Source organism: Brassica napus, chromosome C7 (assembly GCF_020379485.1).
Source record: "Brassica napus cultivar Da-Ae chromosome C7, Da-Ae, whole genome shotgun sequence".
NCBI classification, from domain to species: Eukaryota; Viridiplantae; Streptophyta; class Magnoliopsida; order Brassicales; family Brassicaceae; genus Brassica; species Brassica napus.
Window position 1 is genome coordinate 54,707,773 of NC_063450.1, and position 27,976 is coordinate 54,735,748.

Consider the following 27,976-nt stretch of genomic DNA (forward strand, 5'->3'; position numbering starts at 1 on the left):
AAGATAAACAGAACCATCTAAATATGATTTCTACCAATTATTACCCAATAACTAATTTGTTTTTTTTTTGCTAACAACTGTTGTCCTCTTTAGAGCTTTACCAAAGTAAAATTACAGTATAGAACAAACACTGAAATTAGCCTCATACATTTAAATCTAGTTTAAACTAAATGTTCATTCACTTAATCAGGCTTTTAAAAGCTTAAACCTGCCTTCATGCATCATGCACTATCTCCAAACATCCTTCATGTGTCTCCTATGAGACAACAATGTTTGTACTAATTATAACAAGGGATGAAACTTTTCGGGTCGTTGGGTTTTGAAATCACGGGATCGAAACCAATTTGTTGTTTTGTGTTATTTGCTCTATTTTTTTTTTCTTACTTTGTATCTTTGTTTGTAATACGAAACAATTCGTTCGTCTTTGCCAACAAAGATTCGGACTGGGATTTGACAATTTAGCCTGACGTCCAACTCAGTCGGATGCTTAACAGTATAACAAGTAGTTTGGTTTGTGGAACAACCCCAGATATAATTTTAACGGATGACACCAAGGTTAAATTCAGGAACCTCGTATGTAACAACAAATTCAAACCCTTTGAACAAATGGGAGTATGCAGTTCTGGTGATATGCAAAATAACCTCCCCTCCCTCTTTTTAGTGACAAATATTAAATATAAGCATAGACATATTACATACAAAAGGCCGAAAACTAGTTTAAAAAAATTCACAACCTGTTCTTTTCCTAAAATATTTAGCAACAGGCTTCACCCAGAGTTCTTGACAACCTGCAACATCATCCAACTTGATCAATAGTTGCATCTTTTTCTATTTTATTCAACAAGTCATTGAAGCCCATGAGCAAAAATACCAGTAATGAAACCAAACACTGAACCTAATAGCTTTAATCGGTTAAACTCAGCTTTTACTTTCTATATTAAAAAAAAACAAACAAACCGAAACTCCCATGTACAATTTTGATAGAACAACCAAAACTTTACCAAACTCGACCCAGCTAGATTTTTAGTTTCAGCTGCATTTTCTATAACGAAAAAAGAACCCAAAATGGAATGCAACACAACAACATTTTGCGTTCACTTGCAAAAAGGTACCTTTGATTTGCATAGGTCAAGACGGAAACGCAAAGAGCCGATCAGAGATCTTTGTGCGGCAGATTGGGCATTCAGAGCAAGCGAGGGAACATGATTTACATACTGTACAAAGAAGTATCTTTTTACTTTATAATTTGTTCTGAGAAAGGAGGTTTCATGGAGATGACAGATGAAGTTGTGACTTACAGCAGAAATGGCGGCAAGGGAGTAGAATTGCTGCCGTGGGAGACTCGAAACACACTTTACAAATGTGAGAGTTTGTGTCTCCATTCGCTTGCGATTTCATCTCTTTCTCCTTCATTTCTTGCATCCGTGCCTGTCTCATTGTTACAAACCTTGTTAAATATATGTGACCGAAAGACTGTTTCACAGGTAAACAATGTAAAAAGCTCATTTCGTTTGATTTACCTTGAGACGAGCAACAAGAGGTTCCTCTTTTGGTGTCTCTTCGGTTTTAGCTACCACTACTACTTCAGGTTGTCTCGGTGCACTCGAGACTTGTCTCTCTTTCAGAACCGTGTTGCTTTGACTCTTCTCTATTTGCCTTGCTGGGTCAGTGGCAGTTCCATTGACTTCAGAAGATGCACCATTGTCTTTCTTCAACTTGGCAACAAGTACCCACATGTTTGCCAAATCATTTTCTAGGGCTTCCTCTCTTCTCTTTGCTTCTTCTGCTTTTTTCCTGTATTCTTCTTCTATGAACTCTTTCTCTGACAGTGCAGACTCAAGAACCGCCTCTCGCTGTTTCCTTGCTTTCAACTCCATTTTCAGATCTTCCAGGTCGAGACTCCTTGAGTGAAACTCATCTCCACTTGACCTACCCGAAGAGATCCTTCCCTTTATTCCTGACCTTGACCCGTCGTTATACTTGCGACTATTAACTCCGTTCATGGGGTTACGCGTTTGAGCCAAGTCTCTTGCAGCTGCTAATTCTTTCTCGAGCTTTGTGTTTTGTAGTGAAAGTTTTGTTACCTCACTAGCCAGATTTTTCAGCTCAACAGCAGCGGCAGAGGCTAGTTCCTTAGCGTATGAAGCTTCTTCAGCTAGTTTTTGATTTTGTACTCGTAAACCACTGCTCTCTTCCATGATCTGGACATGTTCTAGCTTCAATTTCTCGTTCTTTATCTCCTAAAATAGAAGACATAAACGTCTATGTAAAAACAAGAGATAAAAGTATGTAACTATTAACAGAAGATCAATTTTTTTTATTATTGTCTACGTTTACGTGATATTATCATGCGGTTATTTACTGACATACTTACGAGAACGGAGAATGTATGTTTGTATATTTACCTGCGACTGTATTTTCCTTTTTAGTTCATCTGCATACTCTCCACTAGATACTGCTTTCAAACGTTGCTCTAGAAGGTTCACCTTTTCATGTAGTTCTTTGTTCTCAGTGCACTACATTTTTGGGAAAAGTGTGGTAAGAGGCAATTTTCGCAGAACAGTGTTGAAAGGATGAATGATAGTTAGCAAGAAGAACTGAGTAAAAAAAAAGATGAGAACAATGAACAACTTTAAATGAAAAAAAAAAGCTACCAACCTTCTTCTGTAGTTGTTCTTGAAGAATGCAATTATCTGCTGATTTGATCTGTGCCAGAGGTAGAACCAAGTTAAACATATGGTTACTTTAAGCAACCTTTGATTTGGCTCTTGTAGTAAACAAGGCGGTATTTTCAGTAAAAGAATAAATCTTCACCTCTAGTTCAAAGCTCTTCTCATTGCACTGGGTCATTAAACTCATTACTTTCTGAAAACAAGAAAAGAACATAATATCTTAGCTGAAAGGGTCCAAAGTCATGTTCTCGCAGTGAAGGGATGTGGAGATTGTATACCTGTTGCATCTCAACCAATGATGCGTTGGCAATTGATGCTTCACCACTCTCAATTATTAGCTGTTCTAAAGCCCTCATTTGTCCTTGCTTTTCTTGAATCTCGCGTTCCAGATCCTGTATCTGTATGAATAATTTGGCAGGTGAATTATTTAAGCAAAGTAAAATAGACACTTCAGGTAGACAGTCAAATACTCTTCTAAAAAATCACAACAAATATCTTTGAAACGTGTTTCCGGTGGCAGAGTACACAAATATCAAAAGTAACTTTACCTGAGTTTGTGAGTTTTCCGGATCATTTACGGACTGGTCCACCAAACGCTTTAGAGTGCTCATACTGAAAGCTACTTCGCCAGCAAGCATCTTAACTTGTTCAACCAGAAGGTCAATTTCATCCGGCGTCATGACACCCTATATGTGCCATTGTCCCCCAACTATTAGATGCCATTTCTGCAATCAATACAAACTTTGGGGTAGTCTACTCACCTGAGTAATTTCTGCACCGGGTGAGTTTTCGCCATTCAACTTGCTGGAAGATCTCCGGTGGTTAAAACCTAAGGAACCATCTGATACAAGAGCCAAGGTAGAAGATGGAGATCCCAGGTTATCGTTATCCAAGAGCAGAGAAGCGAATTTCTGAAAAGCAAAGAAAAAACAGAATGATTCATTGTGTGTTTGAAATAGCTTCTGAGATAAGGCAGCAACATGCAGCAGTAGAGTAAAAAAAACGATAGAACCATAAATTACTTTCCCAGAAAAGATGCCTTGAGTAAACAAAATATATACTTATTCAGAAGAAATAAACAACACCAACTATTTCCAAAACTTATTCAATTGGCCCACCCCATAATGGATAAAATCACTTGAACTATTTATCAGTTGGCAAGAATTTGTCATTGCGGACACATCACTGGTTTGATAAGACAACTTACGTCATCATTTCCCGCAGAGAGGCTGCGCTGGTGAGTGGGTACGTCACCCAAATATCCAGTTCTAGAATTCTTGGTAGATACGAGTATGAGCTTGGTAAGCTTTTGAATTCTGCTCATTAGAGCAGCTTTGGCTTCTTCTTCTTCCTCCAATCTTGACTGCATTTTCACTTGACCTTCTTCCAACTGTTATAATACATAGATAGGTAGTTCAGTCACTGCCATTGGTACATAGCAAAAAGTATTCAGGATAAAAATGGTCTGAGGAAGTCAGAACCTGTTGCTTTAAGCTCATCAACTCTTCATGACTGACGCCAACAAGCGTACCTCTTCTTAGCTGATCAAGTTCTAGTTTGAGAATTGAGATCTCTCTTTGATATTTCTTAATTAGTGACTTCTCATCTATAATCTGCTTTTAGGACATTATATATTAATCATTAAGTAGAAGTTCGAGCTTGTACCATTGAGTAGAAGAGGTACTTTATTGAAAAACATGCTAAGAGATCACCTGATTGCGTGAAGCATAGATTTCTATACTCTTTGCTCTGCTGGCGAATTTCAATGTATTATGAGTTTCTTCATTACTGCTAGACGCGGGAGTAATTGTACATATGAGCTAAAAAGGGAAAACAAAATACTGAATTAGTTTCTCTATTGTTTTGGTGAATTAGCGTGACTGCACTGCGTAGTGCGTACTACAGATATATAGCCAAAAATCCTCCGAAAGTCAACCAAGGAAAATAATATAGTGAAACTGGAAATATCTAACCAGAGACAGAATAGTCTTACCGAAACATGCCCATGACCACTTAGTGATGATTGCAGAAGACGAGTTAACTTAGAGTCACGATATGGAATGTGAGTTGCCTTACCCTCACTAAGTTTTCCAATCACCTTCACAAATAAAACCACAAGGAATAATTTTAGTAAAAGGCAGTTCCATCGCAAGGGTTTGAGACTTAAAATGCTCTACCATCGACAGACAAAAAGTACAAAAAAGGCAGCATACTACTTATCAGAAAGTCAAGCATCAAGAGATACTAGCACAATAGATCATGAAAAACAGAAATGTACTGAGAATCCAAAGTGTATTCCCAGCAACTGAAAATTCTGTTATGATTCTTTAATGACACCAATGGGATATAGAATCTAATTAAATTGTTCCTATTAGCAAGTCCAGCACTATGCAGTAAATAGTAATGATGCTTTTGATTGGCATGACATCGTTACATATTAAGAAACAGATGATAATGGAAGGAAACCCCGAATTAAGAAATGAAACCTACAGTTCCAAGAGTTAGAAGACTCTTGTTGATGTATGAACCCTCCTTCCTCCTCAATCCAGTTGTTTCAGTTTTGGAACTCTCAGATCCAGCCAAGTCAATCAAATTCTAAACAAGAAAGATATACAGTTAGTCCCTTCTTGACAAATGAATGATCTATATAATAACTAAACGAAGAAGCACTTACGAGTTGAGAAAAAATAACTCCATCATATTCATCTCCAGTAGCACTACTTTCAATCATCTGCAACCATATACAAATTGGACTCAAAACATGTAATAAAGACACTTGTAAGAGCAAACAAATATCATGCAGAGACACTTAGAAGAGTAATACGTTACACTATGACAAGTTTGGGTCTTGAAGACATACCAGTGTAAATAAAGTGTGACTTCTGCTGCTCATCAAATTGAAATTATTTGAACCAACGTGGCGATGTTCTGTCATTAAAACAATAGCAGCACTAAGGAGAGGCAGGAGGGACAGAGTTCAGAACATCAAGACATGTGTCAAAGGTCAAGTTTTCTAATTACCTTCTCCAGCTGCAATGAAGGATAGTACGTGACCAGGAGACAGAACAACTTCTTCCTTGATACCCTCAACGTAAGTGCCCTAGAAAAACGAATAGGACACTCTTTACTTAGACAAAATAATTCTTATAACAGGAGGATAAATATTTAAGCTAATTCGTTCTAAATTATTCTATTTAGACCATGATGCTATAAAACTGTACGTGCGTGTTAGAGAGGGAAGGGGATAAATCTAAGCATTCATTCAATAGTGGTTAAGGCAAACCTGGGAATCCTCTCTAACTCGTAAGTTTTGGCCTGTTGGATCCAGTAAATCATTTATCACCTGATACAAGGACAGTAATCAGATAAACTGTAGACAGATGAAACAGACAAACACTCAAGTAAGAGTAAAGAGGTGACTCAAATTTATATAATTTAAGCAGTTGAGACTTCCCAGTGATAAGGTAAAGGGCATGGAAACAACAAATCCCAGACTACTTTCCAAGGCTTAGCAAGTTATGTATCAAGGAGAAAAGGTTCCACTAACCTCGTTGTATATTTCAAGATATGAAACACGGAGCAGGAACTCCCTTCCAGGAGTCTGAAAGATAATGACGTAGCCAATTAGGGAAGATGAAGAAAGTCATAGGAGAAAAAAGAGATGAAGACCGCTTACATCCTGGATGATACTGAAGACGTCTTTTATTGCAAGTGGAATGATCCCAGGAGATTCTTGATCACCCTAAGCATATTGAAACCAAATGGAAAAACAAAAAGAACATCACTTGTTTGGATGGGAATTTGATATCCAACAGAAAACCTAGAAGAAGATATCGAAGAAAAAAGTCGTACATGCATGGTATGGGTCTTTCCACTGCTTGTAACACCATAAGCAAAAACGGTTCCTGTCAAAATTCCAAAAACACTTGAGTCAGGCTATAACAAACAATACTAAATAGGAGAGCTAGTTAGTTCCATACCGTTAACACCTTCCATGGCAGCCTTGACAACGGGTCTTGCAGCAACGTCGTAAACGTCCATAGTATTTGCTTGTGGTCCAAAAACTTTATCTGACATCAACAAATTTGGAATAAATATTCACTCATCAGTGTTAATCAATTTGAACAATAATTATCATCTAATAATAAAAAAAAAAAAAAAAAAAAGAGTTGGAAGGCGGAGAATACCAAAAGCGTAGGCAGTGAGGGGATTGTAGTCGTGCCTGACCATGGTATCGCCATCAGGATACCAAGCAACTTCATCTCCTCTTTGATACTCTCTATCACTGCAATTTCAGAATCCCAATAATATGAACAATTCGAATTGCATCCAGATCTGGTGTAGGGCGATCAGATCTATTAATATATACCTCAAAGGTCGAAAACGAACGGTGACGGAAATGCTATCCCGCTCGGAGCTGATAGTCTCCTCCACAGGCTCGCCGAGGAGCTCCTCCGACGGGTAAGGGACAGAGGATCCAGTTCCGAAGCTCTCGGAGCCGATTGGGCCGTAGTCGGAGAAGGTGCGACTAGGCGTCATAGATCGGGGAAGGAGACGGTTGCTGAGATGAGAAGAAGAAGTGGAAGAAGAGGGACTTGCTGGTCTATTGTTAGAGAAGGGAGAGCTGCTCCTTGTTCGAGATGAGGATGAAGCCATCCACTGACCTAGAAACTCGCGGGTGGGGGAGGAGGTCAACTCCGGCGACTCGGTCCCGGAATCGGTGAGGAGAATCGATTCAGGAAAGGAAGAGAATGTGTCAGTGGGGGGAGCTCACATGGCTGCTGGAGACTGAATAAATCATTCTAACCTCTCTCTCTCTCTCTCTCCTTCTTTCGGTTGCTGGTAGAGAGAGAGTGTGAGAGAATAGAAGAGAGAGATTGTTTCGTCTTCTTCTTTAAGCGAAGGCGGTGTAGAGAGAGAGAGGGTAAAGAAGAAGATGGAATGGAATGGAGATAGATCTCTCTCTCTCTCTCTTCTTCTTCCTGGGTGAAGAAACGAGGAGGTTGAGATTTCAGATTTTGAATTTTTTTTTTTTTTTTCTGTGGCTTCCAATACAATATTTTATTTAAATAAATTAATTGTGGTCGTTGAAAATAATTTAGGGAGGAGAACGACAAAACACGATTTTGGGGAAGCCAAAATACAAATAATTTTACTGTGAGTTGACGTGACATATTGAAGACCATCGTGTGACCGAGACTAGTGAAATAAGCGCGCACAATTAACAATGGTTTTCAAATCTAGTTCAAGCCACGAGACACGAGCGGGATGCGGGAGTAACAATGGCTGACCGACCATTTACAGTGTTTTCCCTTTTTTATTCTGCATATGATCTAAGCAAAAAAATCTCAGTTGCAAATAGGAAAAATAATTTAATTGTTTAAACAAAAAATTGACTTTTATTTGTATAAATAAAAATAGTAAAAGCTAAAAATCCTTTCAAATTATGTTTGTAAACAATATTATCTTTAACGTAGGAACATGCATAAACTTGAATAATGCGACACAATCATACACGGAGATTGATTTGCCTTTACCGATACATTGCATTGTAAATTACGTAACAACCATTTTCTGTAGTATTTTATTTCTTTGAAACACACAAACGAAAATAAATAAATTATAGGAGCTTGGACCAGAGGAGAGTGAACGGAGACGCGAGAATCATTGGACGGTGAGGAAAAGGAGGATTAGATTTTGAACGCACATGTGATCGCTGCTCCTTTCGTCTGTTCTGATGAAAGCTTTACACGTTGACACTAACCGCACCAATCAAACCAACTAAGACCGATCACCACTGTAATATTAATTAATTAACCGCTAAACTTTTGTTTTCTTTTAGCATCTAACGCTAATTGACATACCAACAACAAACATCATTAAACAAGATACATAACGTTGTTATCTCAAAACAGTCTGTTTCGTTTCATTTATTTTAGTAGTGAAATAAATCCGAGTCTCTTTCGGTCGAGTATTTACATAATGCTCGAGCAGTATCATGTGCGTGTGGAATCTTGTGTCTTCCTTAAATAATAATAGTTACTATTATTGACGATACTTATCATCGTAACATCAATTGCAATAGTTGGAAGTTGTCTTGGTCTCTTGTGAACACGTAAATTAGGATGATATTTACGACTCGATCGATCGAACTGGATGATGTTTTTGTAAATGATTTGTAAAATCTATAGAATTGAATACACTAATGCGATAAATACATAGTGCCTGCTTGTCCAAGCTCAAGTAGTTGTCATAGCTCTCTCTCTCACCTTTTTTCAGCTTCATTGAACAGCTGGTACACGTGCATGCTTTTCCATTTCTCACGTGCCATGTGGTGTGGTCTTTAAATTCCCTTGAGATGCCGTAAAAGAAAAGCAAATAAATCAAATACGTGGTGTTAGCAAAAGGTAGAAAAAAAAAACTGGTAGAAGTGGGAATTACATAGGCTAAAGACCATATACCTTAAATTACACTCTCTAAACTTATAGTAAAGTACAAATGAAAAATAATTTTGATTTCATCTCACTATTTACGGTTCTCTGTCCCTAGTGTTAGTCATGGGCATATTATCCGAAACCCGAAAACCGAACCGGAACCGAACCGAAAAAACCGAGACTGAAACCGGACCGAAAATTACAAAAACCCGAACGGTTCCTATATTTCTGAATCCGAAAAACCGAAACCGAACCGGGACCGAACCGAGAACCGAACGGGTACCCGAATATTTTGAATATATTAAAAAAATTATTATTATTATTTTTAATTTTAATATATATAAAATATAATTTATAAATAAAAAATATCTACAAAAATCCGAACTACCCGAATAACCCGGATATGTTTTCGGTTTTTTCCGGGTTTAGATTGGGTTTTCGGGGTTTTTTTGGTTTTTTGGGCTTTAAATCCGAACCAAACCCGAATTATTTGTAATACGGTTCCATTTCGGGTTTTATAAAAAAATAGAAACCCGACCCAAACCCGACACTATCCGAACCGAACCGATCCAAAAAATGTCCGGTTCCTAAACGGTTCCTAAACATCTCAATCCGAATAACCCGAAAACCGAATAAACCGAACCGACCCGAACCGAAAACCCGAATGCCCAGCACTAATACACTTTCGATAAATATTTTCTTATTCTTTCACGCCATATCCAAATCGAAAAGCCCATTAAACTTCTTAATTAGCCTAAATTTCGTTAAGTTACCGACCTATAACCGAAATTTATCTAACCATCTCTAACCATAAAATTCATACTAATAATTCACATAATCACAATCTTAATATCTACATGATTTTGTTTAAAACGATATTGTAACAAGAGTTAGTTTAATCCATTGCCAAATTTACATTCGAATTACCTTTCAACCAAAACTAATATATAACTATAATATTGTAATAAATTTATAGCATTACTAAACCGGATTATATGTATTACATGAAATATCCGGAATAAAAAACTTTCGGTTTATTTAATACATTGTCAAATTCACATTCGAGTATAAACCATTCAGCTTAACTATTTTTATAATTATATATCAATATTACTCGATATTTAGATAAGAACAAAATTTCATACATAAAATCGAGTTGTAGAAAGATTTTATGCCGTTTTAGTTGTACCTATCATTTAAACACTATATCAAATAAATTGGACAATATCATTTCAAAAATGTTAAGAGATCAACTAACTATTCCCAAAATCTTTAAGTATCTTAATAACCTAACATAATAGTCCTATACATTAAAGGCATCACATTTATAATAAATATCAATATAATTGCTAATAATGATTTACAAGATCGATTGATTAGAAGATATTTAGTATATTCAAAACTTTAAATACTAAAAATTAAGTGATAAAAATTTTAACCATAAAATCTTTGATGAATATTTCAAACATTTAGTATATTCCTAATGTACCCGATTTGCTCATCAAATTATGAAATAAGTAGTTTAGATTTTACTCCCATCGATATCTCACCTATAGACCTATATATACTTTTCATTCTACATTCGAAAGCAACATTCACATTCCGATCAAAACAAAAAAAAACTGGCCACCAATGCAACTTTCACACCTCTCAAAAACGTGAAACCATTTAAGACTACGTGGCGATCTCAAGTCAAATTATAACCGTTTATGAACAGGAAATGAGGGTAAGAGTTAAAAGAATGTTATAGTGAAGTTGAATCCTCGAGACTTGGATTTCTCCAAAGGAAAAAATTACCCTTTAGATGTTGGTTGATCGGTTTCTCTTTGAGTTGGTTGATCCTTTAAAAGAGAAGGGTAATCTTTACTGTTTTTGACGTGGCCAATAAGTTTGATTTTGAGCTAAGTTACTCCAGCAGGATGGATGATGTCAATGACCTAATAAGGTTTAGAGTTTAAAAACCTTAAATAAATAACTATAATATTGTAATAAATATATAACATTACTAAACCGGATTTTATGTATTACATGAAATATCCCGAGTAAAAACCTTTTGGTTTGTTTAATACATTGCCAAATTCACATTCGAGTATAAACCATTCGGCTTGACTAATTTTATAATTATATATCAATATTACTCGATATTTAGATAAGAACAAAATTTTCATACATAAAATCGAATTGTAGAAAGATTTTATGCCGTTTTAGTTGCACCTATCATTAAAACACTATATCAAATAAATCGCACAATGTCATTTCAAAATTGTTAAGAGATCAACTAACTACAGTATTCCTAAAATCTTTAAGTATCTTAATAACTAACATAATAATTCCCTACGTTAAAGGCATCACATTTATAATAAATATCAATATACTTGCTAATCAAGATATTAGAAGATATTTAGTATATTCAAAACTTTAAATACTAATAACTACATGATTAAATATTTAACCATAAATCTGTGATGAATATTCTAAACATTTAGTATATTTCTTATCTACCCGACTTGTTCATCAAGTTATGAAATAATTAGTTTAGGAGAGTGTATTCAATCTAAAATTTGAGGTGATTTGATTTTTAATGAGGTTTTATATGATTTTAAGGAATTGCAGAGAATAAAATGATTTTTGTTAAACCACTCTAAAATATCACCTAAAACCATGAGATTTGAGTTTTATTTTTTTTAACTAAGAAACTCCACCCAAATACTCTAAAACCACTTGAAAACTTTAAAACTCCACAACTTAAAATATTTTCAATAACATTGGATTTCATAGTACTTTATAAAATGTCAAGTTCAATAACACTGAATTTTAAATGAATTTTTAAAATTCATGTTTCAATAACAGTGGATTTGTCATTTTGACACAAATGATCTAAAACTTTCAATTGAATACCCCCCTTAGATTTTATTCACATCGATATCTCACCTATAAACTTATATATACCTTTCATTCTACGTTCAAAAACAACATTCACATTCAGATTAAAAAAAAAAAAAAGAACTTGATTCTTGTGGTTTGTCAATGTCATTGCTGACAAGAAAAATAATATAATTGAGGATGCCATTTTATATCGGGCCAGAACTGAGCCTAATTTGGCCCGTTATACAACCACGGCGCAATCTGAAACCGTTGATGTGCCAAAGACTTATATTACTAACTAGTGTAAAATAATAACAGTTAGGGGGCTTAATTGTGAAATAATCACATTATAGAGGAGTTTAATGAGAAATCCTTAAATACAGGGGGCGTCTTGACATAAACTAATCAGAGAGAGAGAGAGTCAAGTGCAAATGGCGAGTGTAACAGTACCACCGTCTTCTTCATCGACACATCTTATCCACAACCTTCTCCGACTTCCCGAACTACCGTCTTCCTTCTGTCTCTTCCCCAGACCCTTTTGCTTCTCCGCGTTAACCTGTCAATCAAGCCGCCGTAACAAGCCTCGCTTTCAATCAATCTCTTCAAAGCCGCTTCCTTTTCACTCCACTTCTTCACTCGTAGCGAAATCCTTCTCTGCCATCGATGAGCCAGATCTCGGAGAAGACGAAGAGAGCGAGAAAGTTGAAGAAGAAGAAGATGAGCTGGACAGTGGAATGGTATCCCTGAGAGGAAGCGAGGACTCTGAGGAAGGTAAGGAGGAGAAGATAGAGAAGATGAAGAAGAAGGCTCGGGGCTCGGCTTTGAAGTTGACGATAAAGGAGAAGAAGGAACTGGCTTCTTACGCGCATAGTCTGGGTGACAAATTGAAATGTCAACTCGTGGGAAAATCTGGAGTTACTGATTCAGTTGTTTTCTCGTTCCTGGAGACTCTTGAGAAGAACGAGCTCTTAAAGGTTTCACCTTTTATAAACCTACTCTCTTTATCTCTCAGTATGCTTTTGTTAGAGGAATGCTGTTGTTTGGTTGAGATGGAAACTCGATGTGAGCCTCTTAGCTTAATTCTTTATTTGGAACAGGTGAAGATACGCAAGACATCTCCACAGGAGATGGAGGACGCGGTTATGCATTTGGAGGAAGCCACTGGTTCTGTAGCTGTTGGCCAAATTGGGCGGACCGTGATACTGTATCGGCCTAGTCCCACCAAAATGAAGGCAGAGGAGAAGAAGAAGGAAGTTGAGAGACTATCGATGAGAAGAAGACAGAAGTTCTCAAACTCTAGACCAACCACTAGACCTTTCGTAAGTTAACCCTGTGAGAAATGGCTGTCTCTATATCTGGTTTTTAATTTCTTAAGTATCATTCAATTTTTTTTTTTTTTTTGGGGTTATAAACAGAGGAGAGAGTATTCAGAGAGACCTGATGGACGTGGACGCAGAGGAGGAAGTAGAGTTGCTACGGCTTGAACTATTATTATTAGCTCGGTTTGTTTTGTTATCACCTAAGAAGACTAGTTCTTTGCTTTGTATGTTTTTTTCAAAATTTCTTCAAAACTACATTCACAAACACGGTCTCATTGATCTGTAACTGTAAGCCAAATTGCTGAGATGCTGTAACCGTTTATGAACATGAAATGAGGGTAAGAGTTTAAAGAAATGTTATGATGAAGTTGAATCCTCGAGACTTGGATTTCTCCAAAGGAAAAAAGTTACCTTGGTTGATCGGTTTCTCTTTCAGTTGGTTCATCCTTTAAAGAGAAGGGTAATCTTTACTCTTTGTGACGGGGCCAATAAGTTTGATTTTGAGTCAAGTTACTCCAGCAGGATCGGATGATGTCAATGGCCTAACAAGGTTTAGAGTTTAAAAACCTCTATAGTCATGATAGCATAGTAGTACTATGCAATTTTGCACCAAAAGAGATCTTCGCACACTATATCTCCAGTCACTCAGGACCAAGCACAGCACGTTTGTGACTAGAGAGTTGCTCAGTTTTTTGCCATCATAGTTTCACCAGTTTGGAGGCACAATGATTCTCTTTTAGACACTCCAAGCACATCCATGTCACTGGAAGCCTGTTAACTCTTTTTGCCATTTATGTTTATATATCTTTTTTTTCGCTCATTCTATATCTATTCAACATGTGAAAAATACTGCTCACGTATAGAGATGGCAATTGGGTTGTCTTGCGCCTATTTGTCCCGCCCTGCCGGCGGGCCGTACCATCGTGGGACGCCATCCCCTGTAGCTATGACCAATTCCGCCCTGCCTATTGAAACGGTTAAGCAGGTCGCGGGACGACGATTATGTATATGCTTTATGTTCCAATGTCATTCCTTGCGCATGGAGCAACACCAAATATTACACATTAGATCAACACCAAATATTGCACAATTCACCAAGGTTGCATAATACTCCCTCTGTATATAAATATAAGATGTTTTAAGATTTTTTCATATATACAAATGTAAGATGTTTTGAATTTAATTAATGCATTTTGATTTTGTAAATATGAAACTTTCAAGAATATATGTTTATCTGTGCAAGAGTAATAAATTTATATGGATAAACTAACTATTAATTACTATTGGGTCACAAAAAGAAAAAAAAGAACAAAATCTGAGTAAACATACAGATCTCGTTCGTAAATAATTATCTTGTCGGTTACATGCAAGTTATCTTTACTAGGGCATTTATTTTTCGTAGATTACATGCATTAAAATTCAATTGTAGTGAAAAAATTAATAGCAAATAATTATTGTCTTAATATGTATGAAATACATAAAACATCTTATATTTGTATAGAGAGAGAGAGTACTTTCAACCCCAAATGACAACACCTTCCAATAATATACGTACGTGTTGTTTTCCCTTAAAAAAAAAAAAGAAAGAAAATTCTGCAAAATATTATAATTCAGTTATTTTACGATAATCATAAAAATATTGTAAACTCAGAAAATATTTACCCAAGATTTTCGATACTGTTTAGATATTTTCTAGATCCGATTCAAACAAATCTCGTGGTTACACTAGATATAAATACTCGTGATATATTTTCCTATAGGATGGATTAAATCAAAACCCTCTCTCTAATCATTTTTTTTCTTCTCCTCTCTGGAAAAGTAAAAAGCTTAAGACAATGATGAGCTCAGAAACATTCGAAGAGAGGATGAAATTAATGTATCCCAATATGACACCAGAAGAGATAGCACAACAGAAAAAGAACGTGGAAGGATGCATCGGCTTCCTTCTTGTTGTCATATGTTTCCTCATATTATACTCTTTCGTTTCATCTGCATCAACAACACCCAACCATAACCTTCTCGAGATCAAAATAGTTTCTATGGATTTCACGGCCGAGCCTAATAATAATAACAAGAATAGCACACAACAAAGTCATTATCTTCCTCTAGTTAGTGCTAGATGGGATTTATTGATAAGAGTCCCGGGAGAACTTGTTGGTAATGATATATGTCTTCAAGGAAACCTCCAAGCTTCTTTCCTTTACAAGAATGTCACTCTTGTTACTTCCTCTCTCCACAGGTTACTAATAATGATTTTCTTGTTGTTTGAAACCTTGTTTAATATTATTATCTCTTACTGATTTTCGTATCTTATGTATGGGTTGGTAGTTACAACGAACTCGAGCTAGGAGCGCCTCAGCTTCTTACCGTTTCTGCAGTTGCTACTGGAGAAGATTTGAGCGGCGCGATTGGGAAAGAGATTATGGAGGCTATCAAAGAGAGGAATGAAGTGCAGTTTGGATCGCAGTTGTCTCTAACAGACTGTAGAGAGGAGACAAAGAAAGGAACGGTGAGCTATGAATGCGATGAAGCTAAGTTGCGGTTTGATCATCTAGGCTCTGATCAGATTAGGGCCACTGCGTATGGAGACCACCCTACCTGCATCATTAAAGAATAAGAAGTTTGTATCAAGCACCCGATTGCGTTTGGGGACCACCGTACTTTGTTAGTCCTTTATCTTTAATTATGTGTTATCGGTGTTGGGTTTTAGTTACTAGAAAAGTTTGCTGGCAAAAAAATCATTTAATAAAATCATAAGTTTTATTCTTTTGTTTAATACATTATACACATCATAGTTGATTCATTATTATAAATCTAACTTTTCCCATTACATCTTCTAAAATTAAATACTCTTTAAATTTTTTGACTTGTCCCTACGAGAAGATATACACAAATTAATAAAATATCTAAATAGTATTTACTGTAAGATTTGAATCTTTTATCTTTGTGTAATGGGATGTATCAATAAAACTCGTGGTTAATTGAGTATATTTTTCTTGTGCAAAAAAACAAATCTATTTTAATTGAGTACTAGATTTTGTCAATAAAATTATTAACATGTTTGTTAGTTCATAATAGAAATAAAAAATTATTTGTTCAACCCGTTTCTACTTGATAAATATTTTGTATATTTGATGGAATAAACCGAAACCAGAAATTGTAAAAATGTCTAATTATTAATCATAGGTTTGTTTAGAAAAATCAATTTTATTTTAATTTATTAAATATTAATTTAAAGATAATTAGAAATTTTTAATTAAGATTTATGTGAAATGCTAGTTTTGTAAGTGCATATATTTAGGAAATTTATGTAACATCAATTTAGAAAAAAATTACATTTAATTTTAAAATATATCAGATAAAACTTATTCTAGTATAATCACCAACGGTTAGAGTATTAAATGTTTAAATTAAATAAAAATATATATTGCATAAAAATTAGAAATATTATCATTTACAAAAATATGGAAAGATTAATAAATATAAGAAATATTCAGTTGTCTATTTTAAATAAATAATATCTATATTATTAAAAGAGAAGGACCCATTTGAAAATGTTCTTATTTCATTAATTAAACTCCCTATTTTTTTGCTTGTCTTTTTCAGTTGCATTTATGAAATATCCTAAAAAGAATAAAACTACATAATTTATTACTTATCTTTTCAGTTAAATTAATGAAATCTATATTATTAAAAGAGAAGTACCCATTTGAAAATGTTCTTACTTCATTAATTAAACTCCCTATTTTTTTTTTGTCTTTTTCAGTTGCATTTATGAAATATCCTAAAACGAATAAAACTACCTAATTTATTACTTATCTTTTCAGTTAAATTAATGAAATATGCTTAAATGAATTTAAACTTTTTATTTTATTGTTTGTCTTTTTTCAGTTACCTTAATGAAATATCCTTAAATAAATTTGGACATAATGTCATTTAATCAACCAAGAAAACTCATGAGTTATCCTTACGTGCATAATTTTAATAATAGATATTTTCAAAAACGTGCATCATTAAAATGTTACCTAAAACATGCATCACTAATATATAACATGCATCAATAAAAATAGAATTTGACTCATACAATTGTACGGATATTATTTTCAGTTGATTAAATTTAAAAATAATTATTTATTCAAAAAATATTTAAGAATGGCTATGCTTTAGAAAAAAAATGGTTTTATTTGCTCATAACTCATTTGTCATTTGCTAAATTGTTAGAAAATTTTTTTTAGCATAATATAACTCAGTTGTCATTTGCTAAATTTATGGTTTCTATTTATATTTTTATTAATTAATTATAATATTTTCATTTTATATTTGAAAGATAAATGAATTTTCTTTCAAACAATATTTTTGTAAATGTATTTTCTTAAAAATAATCAATTTAAATTGTTATTATCATTGAATATAATTATTTTTGACATAATTTAAGTTTTCGTTTACATCAAAACTTATCATATTTTAGGATAATTTTAATTTAAAATGTAATTTTCGTATTTTTCAAACAAATTCTAAAAATATATTTTAAATATTTTGTTATATTTTTTTTTAAAATATTGAGTTGCATTTCAAATAAAAAAGTAAAGATATTAAAAATATTCTAATTAAAATATGTAAAATTTATTATAGTTTTAAGGAAATGGTCAAAATAAAAAAAATTACACATATAAAAATCATGATTTTTGTTAACTGGGCGGATCATTATTTATATGATACCGCACACAAATTTTTTTTTTCTGTTTTTACAATTATCTAATTAACTCTATATACTCATTTTTTTAAATATTTTTATATGATATCACACATTCGTAAAAAAATAGATAGTTTAAGATGCAAAAAAAATATTTACTTAATGAATATAATATGAACGAATATTACAAATACATCATTTAATAAAATAAATAATTAAAAACTAAAAATTCATATCCGCGCTGGCGCGCGGGTCATGGTCTAGTTTATATCTATATTATTAAAAGAGAAGTACCCATTTGAAAATGTTATTATTTCATTAATTAAACTCCTTTTTTTTCTTGTCTTTTTCAGTTGCATTTATGAAATATCCTAAAACGAATAAAACTGCCTAATTTATTACTTGTCTTTTCAGTTACATTAATGAAATATGCTTAAATGAATTTAAACTTCCTATTTTATTGTTTGTCTTTTTCAGTTACCTTAATGAAATATCCTTAAATAAACTTGGACATAATGTCATTTAATCAACCAAAAAAACTCACGAGTTATCCTTATGTGCATAATTTTAATAATGGAGATTTTTAAAAACGTGCATCATTAAAATGTTACCTAAAACATGCAGCACTAATATACATCAATAAAACTAGAATTTGACTCACACAATTGTACGAATATTATTTTCAGTTGATTAAATTTAAAAATAATTATTTATTCAAAAAATATTTAAGAATTGCTATGTTTTTAAAAATTATATGGTATTATTTGCTCATAACTCATTTGTCATTTGATAAATTGTTAGAAAGAAAATTTTAGCATAATATAACCCAGTTGTCATTTGCTAAATTTATGGTTTTTATTTATATTTTTTATTATTTAATTATAATATTTTCATTTTATATTTGAAAGATAAATGAATTTTTTTTCAAACAATATTTTTGTAAATATATTTTTGAAAAAATAATCAATTAAAATTGTTATTATCATTGAATATCATTATTTTTGACATAATTTGAGTTTTCGTTTACATCAAAACTTATCATATTTTAGGATAATTTTAATTTAAAATGTAATTTTCATATTTTTCAAACAAATTCTAAAAATATTTTTTAAATATTTTGTTATAAGTTTTAAAAAAATATTGAGTTGCATTTCAAATAAAAAGGTAAAGATATTAAAAAAATTCTAATTAAAATATGTAAAATTTAATATAGTTTTACGGAAATAGTCAAAATAAAAAAAAATTACTCATAAAAAAAATTATGATTTTTGTTAACTGGGCGGATCATTATTTATATGATATCGCAAACGAAAGAAAAATTTATGTTTTTACAATTATCTAATTAACTATGTATACTCATTTTTCTATATTTTTTTATATGATATCACACATTCGTAAAAAAATAGATAGTTTAAGATCCAAAAAAAAGAATTTACTTAATTAATATAATATGAATGAATTTTACAAATACATCATTTAATAAGATAAATAATTAAAAACTGAAAATTCATATCCGCGCTGGCGCGCGGGTCAGGATCTAGTTAGAGTTAAATGCAATGACCTACCATTGTAAATAATTTGAAAATCAATGGTGGAATCCTAGTATGAATCCTAGTATGGATTAAATGGATATATAGATACTCAGTTAACCACGAGATGCTCAATTATGGATATGTAGATTTATACTATTATATATACATGTAGAAAGGATTCTTATTCCTTATATCAATTCTAGGACTTCCTATAAATAAAATAATTCCCTCCTGTTTTATATTTGATCAATAAAAATCAAAAACAATGAAATCACAATATTCCAAAACATTCGAAGATGAGCAAAAATCCTTTGGTTCCAATCATACACCAGATGAAGAGAAAGCAGAACAACCAGACGCTTTTACATGTGGTTTCATCGCGATAATGATCATTTTTTTTTGATTTTGGACTATTCGATTTTTACAGTACCATATCCTGAGATCAAAATAGTTTCTATGGACTTCGAAGTGAGCTTAATAACAATAATAATACCGTACAACAAACTCATCGGCTACCTACCGTTCGTAGTGCTAGATGGGATTTATTGGTAAGAGTCCCTCGAGAGCTTGTTGGTTATTATATATGTCTTGATGTAGTCCTAAGCTGTCAAAGGGCCACAACACACTAGAACCAAAGAGAGGCTCGGATCTACAAAAGGGTGGTTTCAATGGTCCGATCTAATCGACTCCAATGAACCCGGTTTGATGGAAGAGTTGATGATGATACTGATAGAACGGTTTGTTGACTGAATCCACAAGCACTCTAATTCGCCAATCAATAAGACATGTGAATCTACGCAAGGCTTGATGATCAATATAACTCAAAGACACAAAGACTTTAAAGAAAAAAAAAACTGAAATGTTTATTATTTCTTAGGTAAAAGATTTGTGCCATACAATGAGAGACCTAATGAGCTTATATAATGCTCAGAACAAAGACTTAGAAATCTAAACAAAATGAAAAACATGCTGAAATTAAGAAAACTAGCCGATAAAACTTAATGGGAGAATCTTAGCCAAAATGGGAAATGTGTTGAGCTGCTTGTATCTGGACAACTTTGGGAAGATTCTAGGAGCTTTGGGGAGCTTCTGGTTGATGAAATAAATCGCCAATTCACAGCCAAGAAAGGAGAAAACTAGCCGCTGGGTATTATTGCAAATCTGCTCCAAAAATGGTAAGTTGGAATGGTGAAGAATCTCTCTGATCCAGTGAGGTTTAGTGCATGGTATCAACTCTCCAAGTGGTCTTAGATGTAATGAATGATCTCCTGGTTTCCACACGTAGTTTGAGTTGCACACTACTTAAGAAAAGAATTACTTTCCTTAAATAGAACCAGTTCGGATGCAGTGTAGGTCGCCTGACTTGTAAATGGTATAAATCCTAAACCATTACTCCTTTTGGTATGAAACCAATTCGCCGCGTGCTCTGGTTGAGTTGATAATCTATAGCAAGTGGTTTCACTGTCAAACTCCTCATGGTTGCAAAGATATCCTTCTTTGAATGCACCTATGTCGCTGCTGGCTCCAATGTAGCTTGTATGGTTGATCTCATGGAGTTGGTGGTCCAGCTACTGACTTGAGGTCCTCATCATGTCTCCAAGGAAACCTCCAAGCTTCTTTCCTTTACAAGGATGTCACTCTTGTTACTTCCTCTATCCAAAGGTTTGCAAGGGTTTGTTTCCTTATTGTTACTTATTATTAATTGAAACCGTCGTAATATTCTCCTTACTTATTTCAAATCTTATGAATGGTTGATACCTAGTTACGATAAGCTAGAGCCACACATGCCTCAGATTCTCAACGTTTCAGCAGTTGCTATTGAATAAGATTTGAGCGGTGCGATTGCGGAAGAGATTATGAAGGCTATCAAAGAGAGGAATCAAGTGCGGTTATCTCTTACAGATTGTAGAGAGGAACAGGAGAAAGGTATCATAAGGTATGAATGCCATGAAACCACATTGCGGTTTGAGCCAGGCTCTGATCAGATTAAGGCGACTGCATATGGGAAGCACCCTACTCATCCTTTAGCTTATACTAGGCTAATACATTTTGTGATATTTTCGTATTATATACTACCATTCAGTTAATATATTAAAAAAATACAATACAAAGACTGCAAAAATATTGGTTTTCGGGTACAATGTTAGAACCTATTCCAATACGAATGTTTCTGACTATATAGAAGAATCTTTTTTCCCTTCAATATAGATGCTGAACAAATAGCAGCGTCTCTTTAACGAGACAAAACTTGTGTCCAAAAATATCACAAAACCCACGACAAGAAGCCACTAGAGAAGACCTCGATGACCTTAGCTTGCAGTTTCAGTAGTCTATGTATGTTCAAGAAAAAGATGTTAGTTTAAAAAAGCACGATTGGGTGTCGGAAGTTAGAAACAGGGACATATCATTGATATCAACACATTTCTGCGATTTCTTCGTAATACAAAGAACTTTGAAAACTGAAGTAAGTAATTTCTTCTTTAAACCCAGGACATATGGGCCTACATAATAGCACCAACGAGGCAACGATACAATACTCAGAAATTGCTTACTTAATTTTTTTTTTTTTTTTTGAATGCTATTATGTAGGCCCATATGTGCTATTATGCTTTATATTTGCATATATTATGTAAATCTTGAGAAAGCTACATAGTTGGTCTTACAAAGCGTTACCATGCATGTTCTTTGTTTTTTTTGAACGAACCATGCATGTTCTTTTTCGTTTGATTATTTACAAACGTTCTTTTTTTTGTTAGATTAGTTCCATGTAATTTTTTTCGTGCTAAAGAAATATTAGAAATTCTATTCCTCAATTCTCACGCCAAATGTGTACGGTATCTGGTTTCGTCAGAAGTATTATCAACTGACAATGCTAGCAAATGTTCTTTGACTAGAAAATTACATTTATATCATTTACAAACTAAAAAATCCAAATAAAATTTTAAATATTTGCATATAATTCTCGAACCCATAGATCTATTGATCTTTATTGTAAATCTTGAATGTAGATTTCCTATCCAAACTACATATTGTTCTTTATTAGGATATTGATTATTGGGATATTGACTATTGACTTGTTTTCTCTTTTTTTCTGGTCAAATTTGACTTGTTTTTTCTAAGGTAATAAATGATCTATTAAATACCCAAAACGGAAATAAATCTTTCATTTATATATTGTTTATCATACACATCTGTATGTGCTAATAAATCAAATACAGATTATACAACCAGATTCGTGCGTATATAACCATACCAAAAACTTCTTATCACCCATCTTTTCGCTCTTTGTATCGGAAAGAAAAAAACATAAAAGATGGATTGTTTGCTTTGCTCACCAATTTTATATGTAGTTCTTATATTTCTTTGGTATTTAGTTAGAGTTTTGTTAACTCGTAGTAATCCATTTCCACCTGGTCCAAAAGGCTATCCAATAATCGGTAACATGAAATTAAAGAATCAGTTGAATCATCGTGGTTTGGCCGAGTTAGCCAAACAATACGGTGGTCTCTTACACCTTCAAATGGGTAGAATTCATATTGTGGCCGCTTCAACAGCTGAGATGGCCCGAGAAATTCTTCAGGTATGTGGTTTTCTACGGTTTAGAAATTGTTTTGACAATTTAAATATTCTTCTAAATATTTTGATAGGATAACAGTGAATTTATAGTTTTTGTAAGACACATTCATCTTAAAACATTCAATTACGTTAGGTTCAAGATGTGGTTTTCGCAAACCGGCCAGCTAACGTCGCCATTTCATATCTCACTTACAACCGGGCAGATATGGCGTTTGCGAACTACGGTCCACTCTGGCGTCAAATGAGGAAAGTTTGCGTTATGAAACTCTTTAGCAGAAAACGGGCCGAATCATGGGCCTCGGTTCGTGACGAAATTAATACGATGGTTCAAACTCTGACTAAACAAACCGGTTCACCGGTTAACGTTGGCGAGCTTGTCTTTGCTTTGACGCGGAACATAACGTACCGAGCCGCGTTTGGCTCGTTCGCTCGCGACGGTCAAGACGAATTCGTAAAGATTCTACAAGAGTTCTCAAAACTCTTTGGAGCGTTTGATATCACCGAGTTTTTACCGTGGATGAAATGGTTTAGTAATCGCGACTTCAGCAAGCGGTTGGAAAACGCAAGGAAATCGCTGGATGGGTTCATAGATAGAATCATCGATGCACATATCGAAAAGAAGAATTCAAGAAAACAAGACGATGACGGCTTGGAGGACGACATGGTCGATGAATTAATGGCGTTTTATAGCGGCGAAAGCGGTGAGAACGGCGGCAAATCTAATGATTCACTGTCTTCATTTAAACTCACTAGAGATAACATCAAGGCCCTTGTCATGGTAAATAATTTAAATTAATCATTCAAAAACCATAAGTTATTAATGAAATGATTTTTTATTTAGGATGTGATGTTTGGCGGGACGGAAACGGTGGCGTCTGCGATTGAATGGGCCATGACGGAGCTGATGAAGAATCCTCACGAACTCGTAAAGCTGCAGCAAGAACTCGCTGACGTCATCGGATTGAACCGTCAGTTTCACGAATCTGATCTGGAGAATCTTCCTTACTTCAGATGCGCGATGAAAGAGACGCTGAGGCTGCACCCTCCGATTCCTCTTCTCCTCCACGAGGCGGCTGCGGACTCCGTCGTCTCCGGCTACTCGATTCCCCGTGACTCTCGGGTGATGATCAATGTGTACGCGATTGGGCGAGACGGATCGGTGTGGACTGAGCCGGATGCGTTCAGACCGGGTCGGTTTATGGATAGCAAAGCTCCGGATTTCAAAGGTAGTGATTTCGAGTTTCTACCGTTTGGGTCGGGTCGAAGGTCATGCCCGGGTATGCAGTTGGGGCTTTATGCTATGGAGCTCGCCGTGGCGCACATGCTTCATTCATTTGATTGGGAGTTGCCGGAAGGAGTTAGCTCTGATGATCTGGATATGACTGACATGTTCGGTCTCACGGCGCCTAGAGCCACCAGGCTCATCGCCGTTCCGAGTTACCGGCTAAAATGTCCGATGGTGATTTGAAATGCGTGTTGTTTGTTTGAAGAAGCTTTATATCAACTGTTTGCCGTTTTTATGATTCCTTACACAAGTGTTTGTTGTTGTTTAAGATTCTAATCTATTTAAACTATTTGGTCCGCGGATCTTCCGATTTTAAAGGTAAATTCCAGATTAACAGGACGGGAAAAATACCGAGAAAGAAAGGAGTCATTACAAAACCATAAATCAATTCTGGTTCTCCTTAGAACACAAGACCGGTTTGTAAACTAAGCAAAAGCTACTTAGTTAGTACCTCAAGGGGTAGTGGTGGTGGTTCACTAATCTCCCAGAAGGGCATTCATACGCAATGTGTCCCCTTCCACCACAGTTTCGACATATCATCAGCCTAGCCGTGCAGTCTCTGCTCATATGACCCACTTGCCGGCAGTTCCTGCAAACCACCTCCTCCTCCCTGTATTGGGCTCTGATCCCTCGTGGTCTTCGCTCTTCTGCTGCTAACACATGGGTTTTGGGGCATTTGATAGCAAGGTGACCAGCCAGGTTGCAGTGATTGCACACGGGATCGTCTCTGCAGTCACGAGCTAGATGACCAGTCTTCCTGCAGTTGTTGCAGGCTTTCTCGTTAGTGCAATCAGCTGAGAAGTGACCTTGCTTGTAACAGTTGTTGCAGAGTCTAAGGTCACCAGGAGGGAGGTGGCGAGCCGTGCAGTCTTTAGCTTGGTGTCCGGCAATACCGCAGCTGTGACAGATGCCTTCGTTGGTGCAGCTATTAGACATGTGACCTGGTTCACGGCAGTTCCAGCACACAGACTTCGCGGAGCATTCAGACAGATTGTGACTGCCAAGTTTTATTAGAAGAAAAAAAGACAAGGTATATGTTATTAAGTTATCAGTGTCGGCCACAGAAATAAAATACAAAGAATTAGACATACATCAACCAATCTAAACACACTACATTATCAAAGCAGCTAATCTACGTTCAAGATTAGTGTATATTAGCACTAAAAATGTAGCAAGAACTTCACTATAACAATCTAAATCAACTTAGAACGTGAAGCAAAGACTATAAGAAAGAGGAATAGAGAATGAATAGGGTGGTTACCCAGGAAGGCCGCAGTTGTGGCAGATAGAGACATTGGGACACTCTCGAGCAAAATGACCAGGTCGCTTACAATTCTTGCACGTATTACTTTGGCTGCAGCAACAGAATTTTAATGTTAAGCATATCAGTAAAACCAATTTAGTTTCTTTCTTCTCGGTATACAGCTAAGCTATGAGTGAAGTATACTAAGAGAAATGCCAGTTTCGATGAGAAAAACCTGAAAGTCCGATGTGAATCTCTTCGGTAAGGATCATCACGGTAAGAAAAACGATCAGAAGCAATCTTTCTGGCCATCGGGTTCCTACTCCTCCTGGGCGTAACTGGATTTATCTTAGCAACAAAACAAACAAACAAACAAACAGAAACACAACCGGAAATCTGAAACGGAAGTAAGAAAAGTCACGCATTTGGTGTAGCGAATACGAGATGCAAAGTGTTGTCTTAATAGAAAGAACGACGGAACATCCTCCACTTTTTAAAACATTAAAAATCATTCCTTAAGATGCGCTAAAACCCTAACAACTCAATCTCTATTTCTCCCCCAAAACTTAACCAAACTGGACTCTTACAAATCTTCACCGATAAAATTACATCACTACCTACCTCACGGCGACGACAACCAACTTTCCGACAAGTAAACTGTCAGCAGTTCCACAAATCTGGCTTGCGGCGACCGAACCTGTGTTCTGTGTGACACCCTCGAACACACACAAAATAACGTCATCAGTTGGTATCTTAGTAAATGGGCTTCAAAAGCCTTTCGTGACCCATTAACAAAGTGAGACACGCCTGACATGTATTAACCAATTACTGTTATGTTCGGTATTCGTTCACTCACCACTTGTTCTTTTCTGATACGGTCCAGTCTACTACTATACGTACAAACATCAAATTTGTAACATCATGGGCCAATATCCCATATGCAATGTAAATTTCTAATGAGCCGTGGAACAAGAGAATAAAATATGTGTATTCTTGTTTCAGCTTTAATTCATAAATATATGAAACCCTTTATATATAGGAAATTACATGAAAAGAAAAAAAAAAAAAGACTACGAATATTGAAAGTGTACGAATCATAAACCAATAAGGAAAAAGAAAACTAGGTATTGGCCGACTCTCTCTCTAGCCGCCGACTCTCTCTCTCTCATGGCCGGTTATGGACCGGGCCGGTTATGGACATCCACAATATGATTTATAACACTGCCTCTTGGATGCCACAACCATACATGGATTGTAATACGCTTTGGATGTTACCTCATTAAAACTTTATCAGGAAAACCCAGTGGGACAAAACCATGATGAAGGAAAAAAAGTACAACACGTATTACTCCCCCTGTTCTGAACATCACTGAAGATCTTTCAACCTACGCATCCCAATCTGATGCGTGAGCTTCCTGAACGTGCAGGTCGGAAGTGATTTGGTGAACAGGTCGGCTGAGTTGTCGCTGGAACGCACTTGGACCACTTGGACCTCTCCGGCTTTATGTAACTCGTGAGTGAAGAGAAATTGGGCATGATATGCTTCGTTCTGTCTCCTTTGATGTAGCCGTCTTTGAGCTGAGCAATGCACGCTGCATTGTCCTCATACATCACGGTTGGAGAGTCTGCGTCCTCGGACATCCCACAATCTGATCAGATATGTTGGGTCATCGACCTCAACCAGACACACTCGCGACTGGGTTCATGGATAGCCAAGAATTCCGAATGATTGGATGATGTAGCCGCGATCGTCTGCTTCATGGAACGCCATGATATGGCTGTTCCACCATGTGTGAAAACATAGCCTGTCTGTGATCGAGCATTGTGTGGATCTGATAGATAACCTGCATCAGCAAAACCATCTAAACCTTCTTTGTTTTGGTTAGTATAAAATAGACCCAAGTCTTTCGTTCCTTGCAGGTAACGAAGAACATGTTTAATCCCGTTCCAGTGCCTTTGGGTCAGACATGAGCTAAATCTAGACTATAGATTCACGGCAAAACATATATCTGGTCGTGTATGACTAGCCGGATACATCAAAGCTCCTATGGCACTGAGATATGACACTTCGGGACCAAAGACATCTTCATCGTCCATCTTAGGACGGAACAGATCAGTGTCCAGGCCGATGGACCTCACGACCATGGGGCTCGACAACAGGTGAGACTCGACCATATTAAATCTCTTGAGTACTTTTTTTGTATATGCCATTTGATGCACAAGGATTCCATCTTTAATGTACTCAAGCTGTAATCCCAAACAAAACTTTGTTTTTCCAAGATCTTTCATCTCAAATTATTTCTTAAGATATTCAACTGTTTGGGAGATTTCTCCAGAGGTTCCAAGGATATTTAAAT

The 27,976-nt window shown here is 35.3% G+C and overlaps 5 protein-coding genes across 7 annotated transcripts; 3 read left to right on the top strand and 2 right to left on the bottom strand.

Moving 5' to 3' along the window:
• Positions 1 to 511: 511 nt before the first annotated feature.
• Positions 512 to 7,719, bottom strand: LOC106410539 (kinesin-like protein KIN-7D, mitochondrial). The gene is made up of 25 exons (XM_013851056.3): positions 7,042 to 7,719; positions 6,860 to 6,957; positions 6,653 to 6,742; positions 6,525 to 6,577; positions 6,349 to 6,414; positions 6,220 to 6,273; positions 5,956 to 6,015; positions 5,694 to 5,772; positions 5,533 to 5,600; positions 5,347 to 5,403; positions 5,163 to 5,267; positions 4,666 to 4,770; positions 4,385 to 4,492; positions 4,154 to 4,285; positions 3,880 to 4,062; positions 3,434 to 3,583; positions 3,221 to 3,358; positions 2,951 to 3,070; positions 2,815 to 2,865; positions 2,659 to 2,706; positions 2,406 to 2,516; positions 1,521 to 2,240; positions 1,299 to 1,428; positions 1,113 to 1,214; positions 512 to 788 (listed from the first exon to the last, which is right to left on the bottom strand). The coding sequence occupies exons 1-24, from the start codon at positions 7,326 to 7,328 to the stop codon at positions 1,129 to 1,131; spliced, it is 3,099 nt and encodes a 1,032-aa protein (XP_013706510.1). The 5' UTR covers positions 7,329 to 7,719; the 3' UTR covers positions 512 to 788; positions 1,113 to 1,128.
• A 4,639-nt stretch (positions 7,720 to 12,358) lies between these two features.
• LOC106410741 lies at positions 12,359 to 13,665 on the top strand. The gene is made up of 3 exons (XM_013851325.3): positions 12,359 to 12,945; positions 13,069 to 13,290; positions 13,387 to 13,665. The coding sequence occupies exons 1-3, from the start codon at positions 12,403 to 12,405 to the stop codon at positions 13,453 to 13,455; spliced, it is 834 nt and encodes a 277-aa protein (XP_013706779.1). The 5' UTR covers positions 12,359 to 12,402; the 3' UTR covers positions 13,456 to 13,665.
• Positions 13,666 to 14,814: 1,149 nt separating this feature from the next.
• Positions 14,815 to 16,068, top strand: LOC111207693. Its single transcript, XM_022705968.2, has 2 exons — positions 14,815 to 15,529; positions 15,619 to 16,068. Exons 1-2 carry the CDS (start codon positions 15,126 to 15,128, stop codon positions 15,905 to 15,907), a joined length of 693 nt encoding a protein of 230 aa, XP_022561689.1. The 5' UTR covers positions 14,815 to 15,125; the 3' UTR covers positions 15,908 to 16,068.
• Positions 16,069 to 22,767: 6,699 nt separating this feature from the next.
• On the top strand, positions 22,768 to 24,693 carry LOC106410739 (cytochrome P450 84A1-like). Its single transcript, XM_013851324.3, has 3 exons — positions 22,768 to 23,095; positions 23,225 to 23,869; positions 23,933 to 24,693. Exons 1-3 carry the CDS (start codon positions 22,829 to 22,831, stop codon positions 24,557 to 24,559), a joined length of 1,539 nt encoding a protein of 512 aa, XP_013706778.1. The 5' UTR covers positions 22,768 to 22,828; the 3' UTR covers positions 24,560 to 24,693.
• Positions 24,694 to 24,706: 13 nt separating this feature from the next.
• Positions 24,707 to 26,381, bottom strand: LOC106410742 (zinc finger protein GIS2). 3 transcript variants are annotated; one of them, XM_013851327.3, is made up of 4 exons: positions 26,241 to 26,381; positions 25,855 to 25,947; positions 25,638 to 25,730; positions 24,707 to 25,373 (listed from the first exon to the last, which is right to left on the bottom strand). In XM_013851327.3, exons 2-4 carry the CDS (start codon positions 25,929 to 25,931, stop codon positions 24,821 to 24,823), a joined length of 723 nt encoding a protein of 240 aa, XP_013706781.2. In that variant the 5' UTR covers positions 25,932 to 25,947; positions 26,241 to 26,381; the 3' UTR covers positions 24,707 to 24,820. The 3 variants fall into 3 exon arrangements, with proteins under 3 accessions (XP_013706781.2, XP_013706780.2, XP_022561688.2); XM_013851326.3 differs by having other exon boundaries at positions 25,855 to 25,957; positions 26,241 to 26,375; XM_022705967.2 differs by having other exon boundaries at positions 25,855 to 25,967; positions 26,241 to 26,256.
• Positions 26,382 to 27,976: the final 1,595 nt, after the last annotated feature.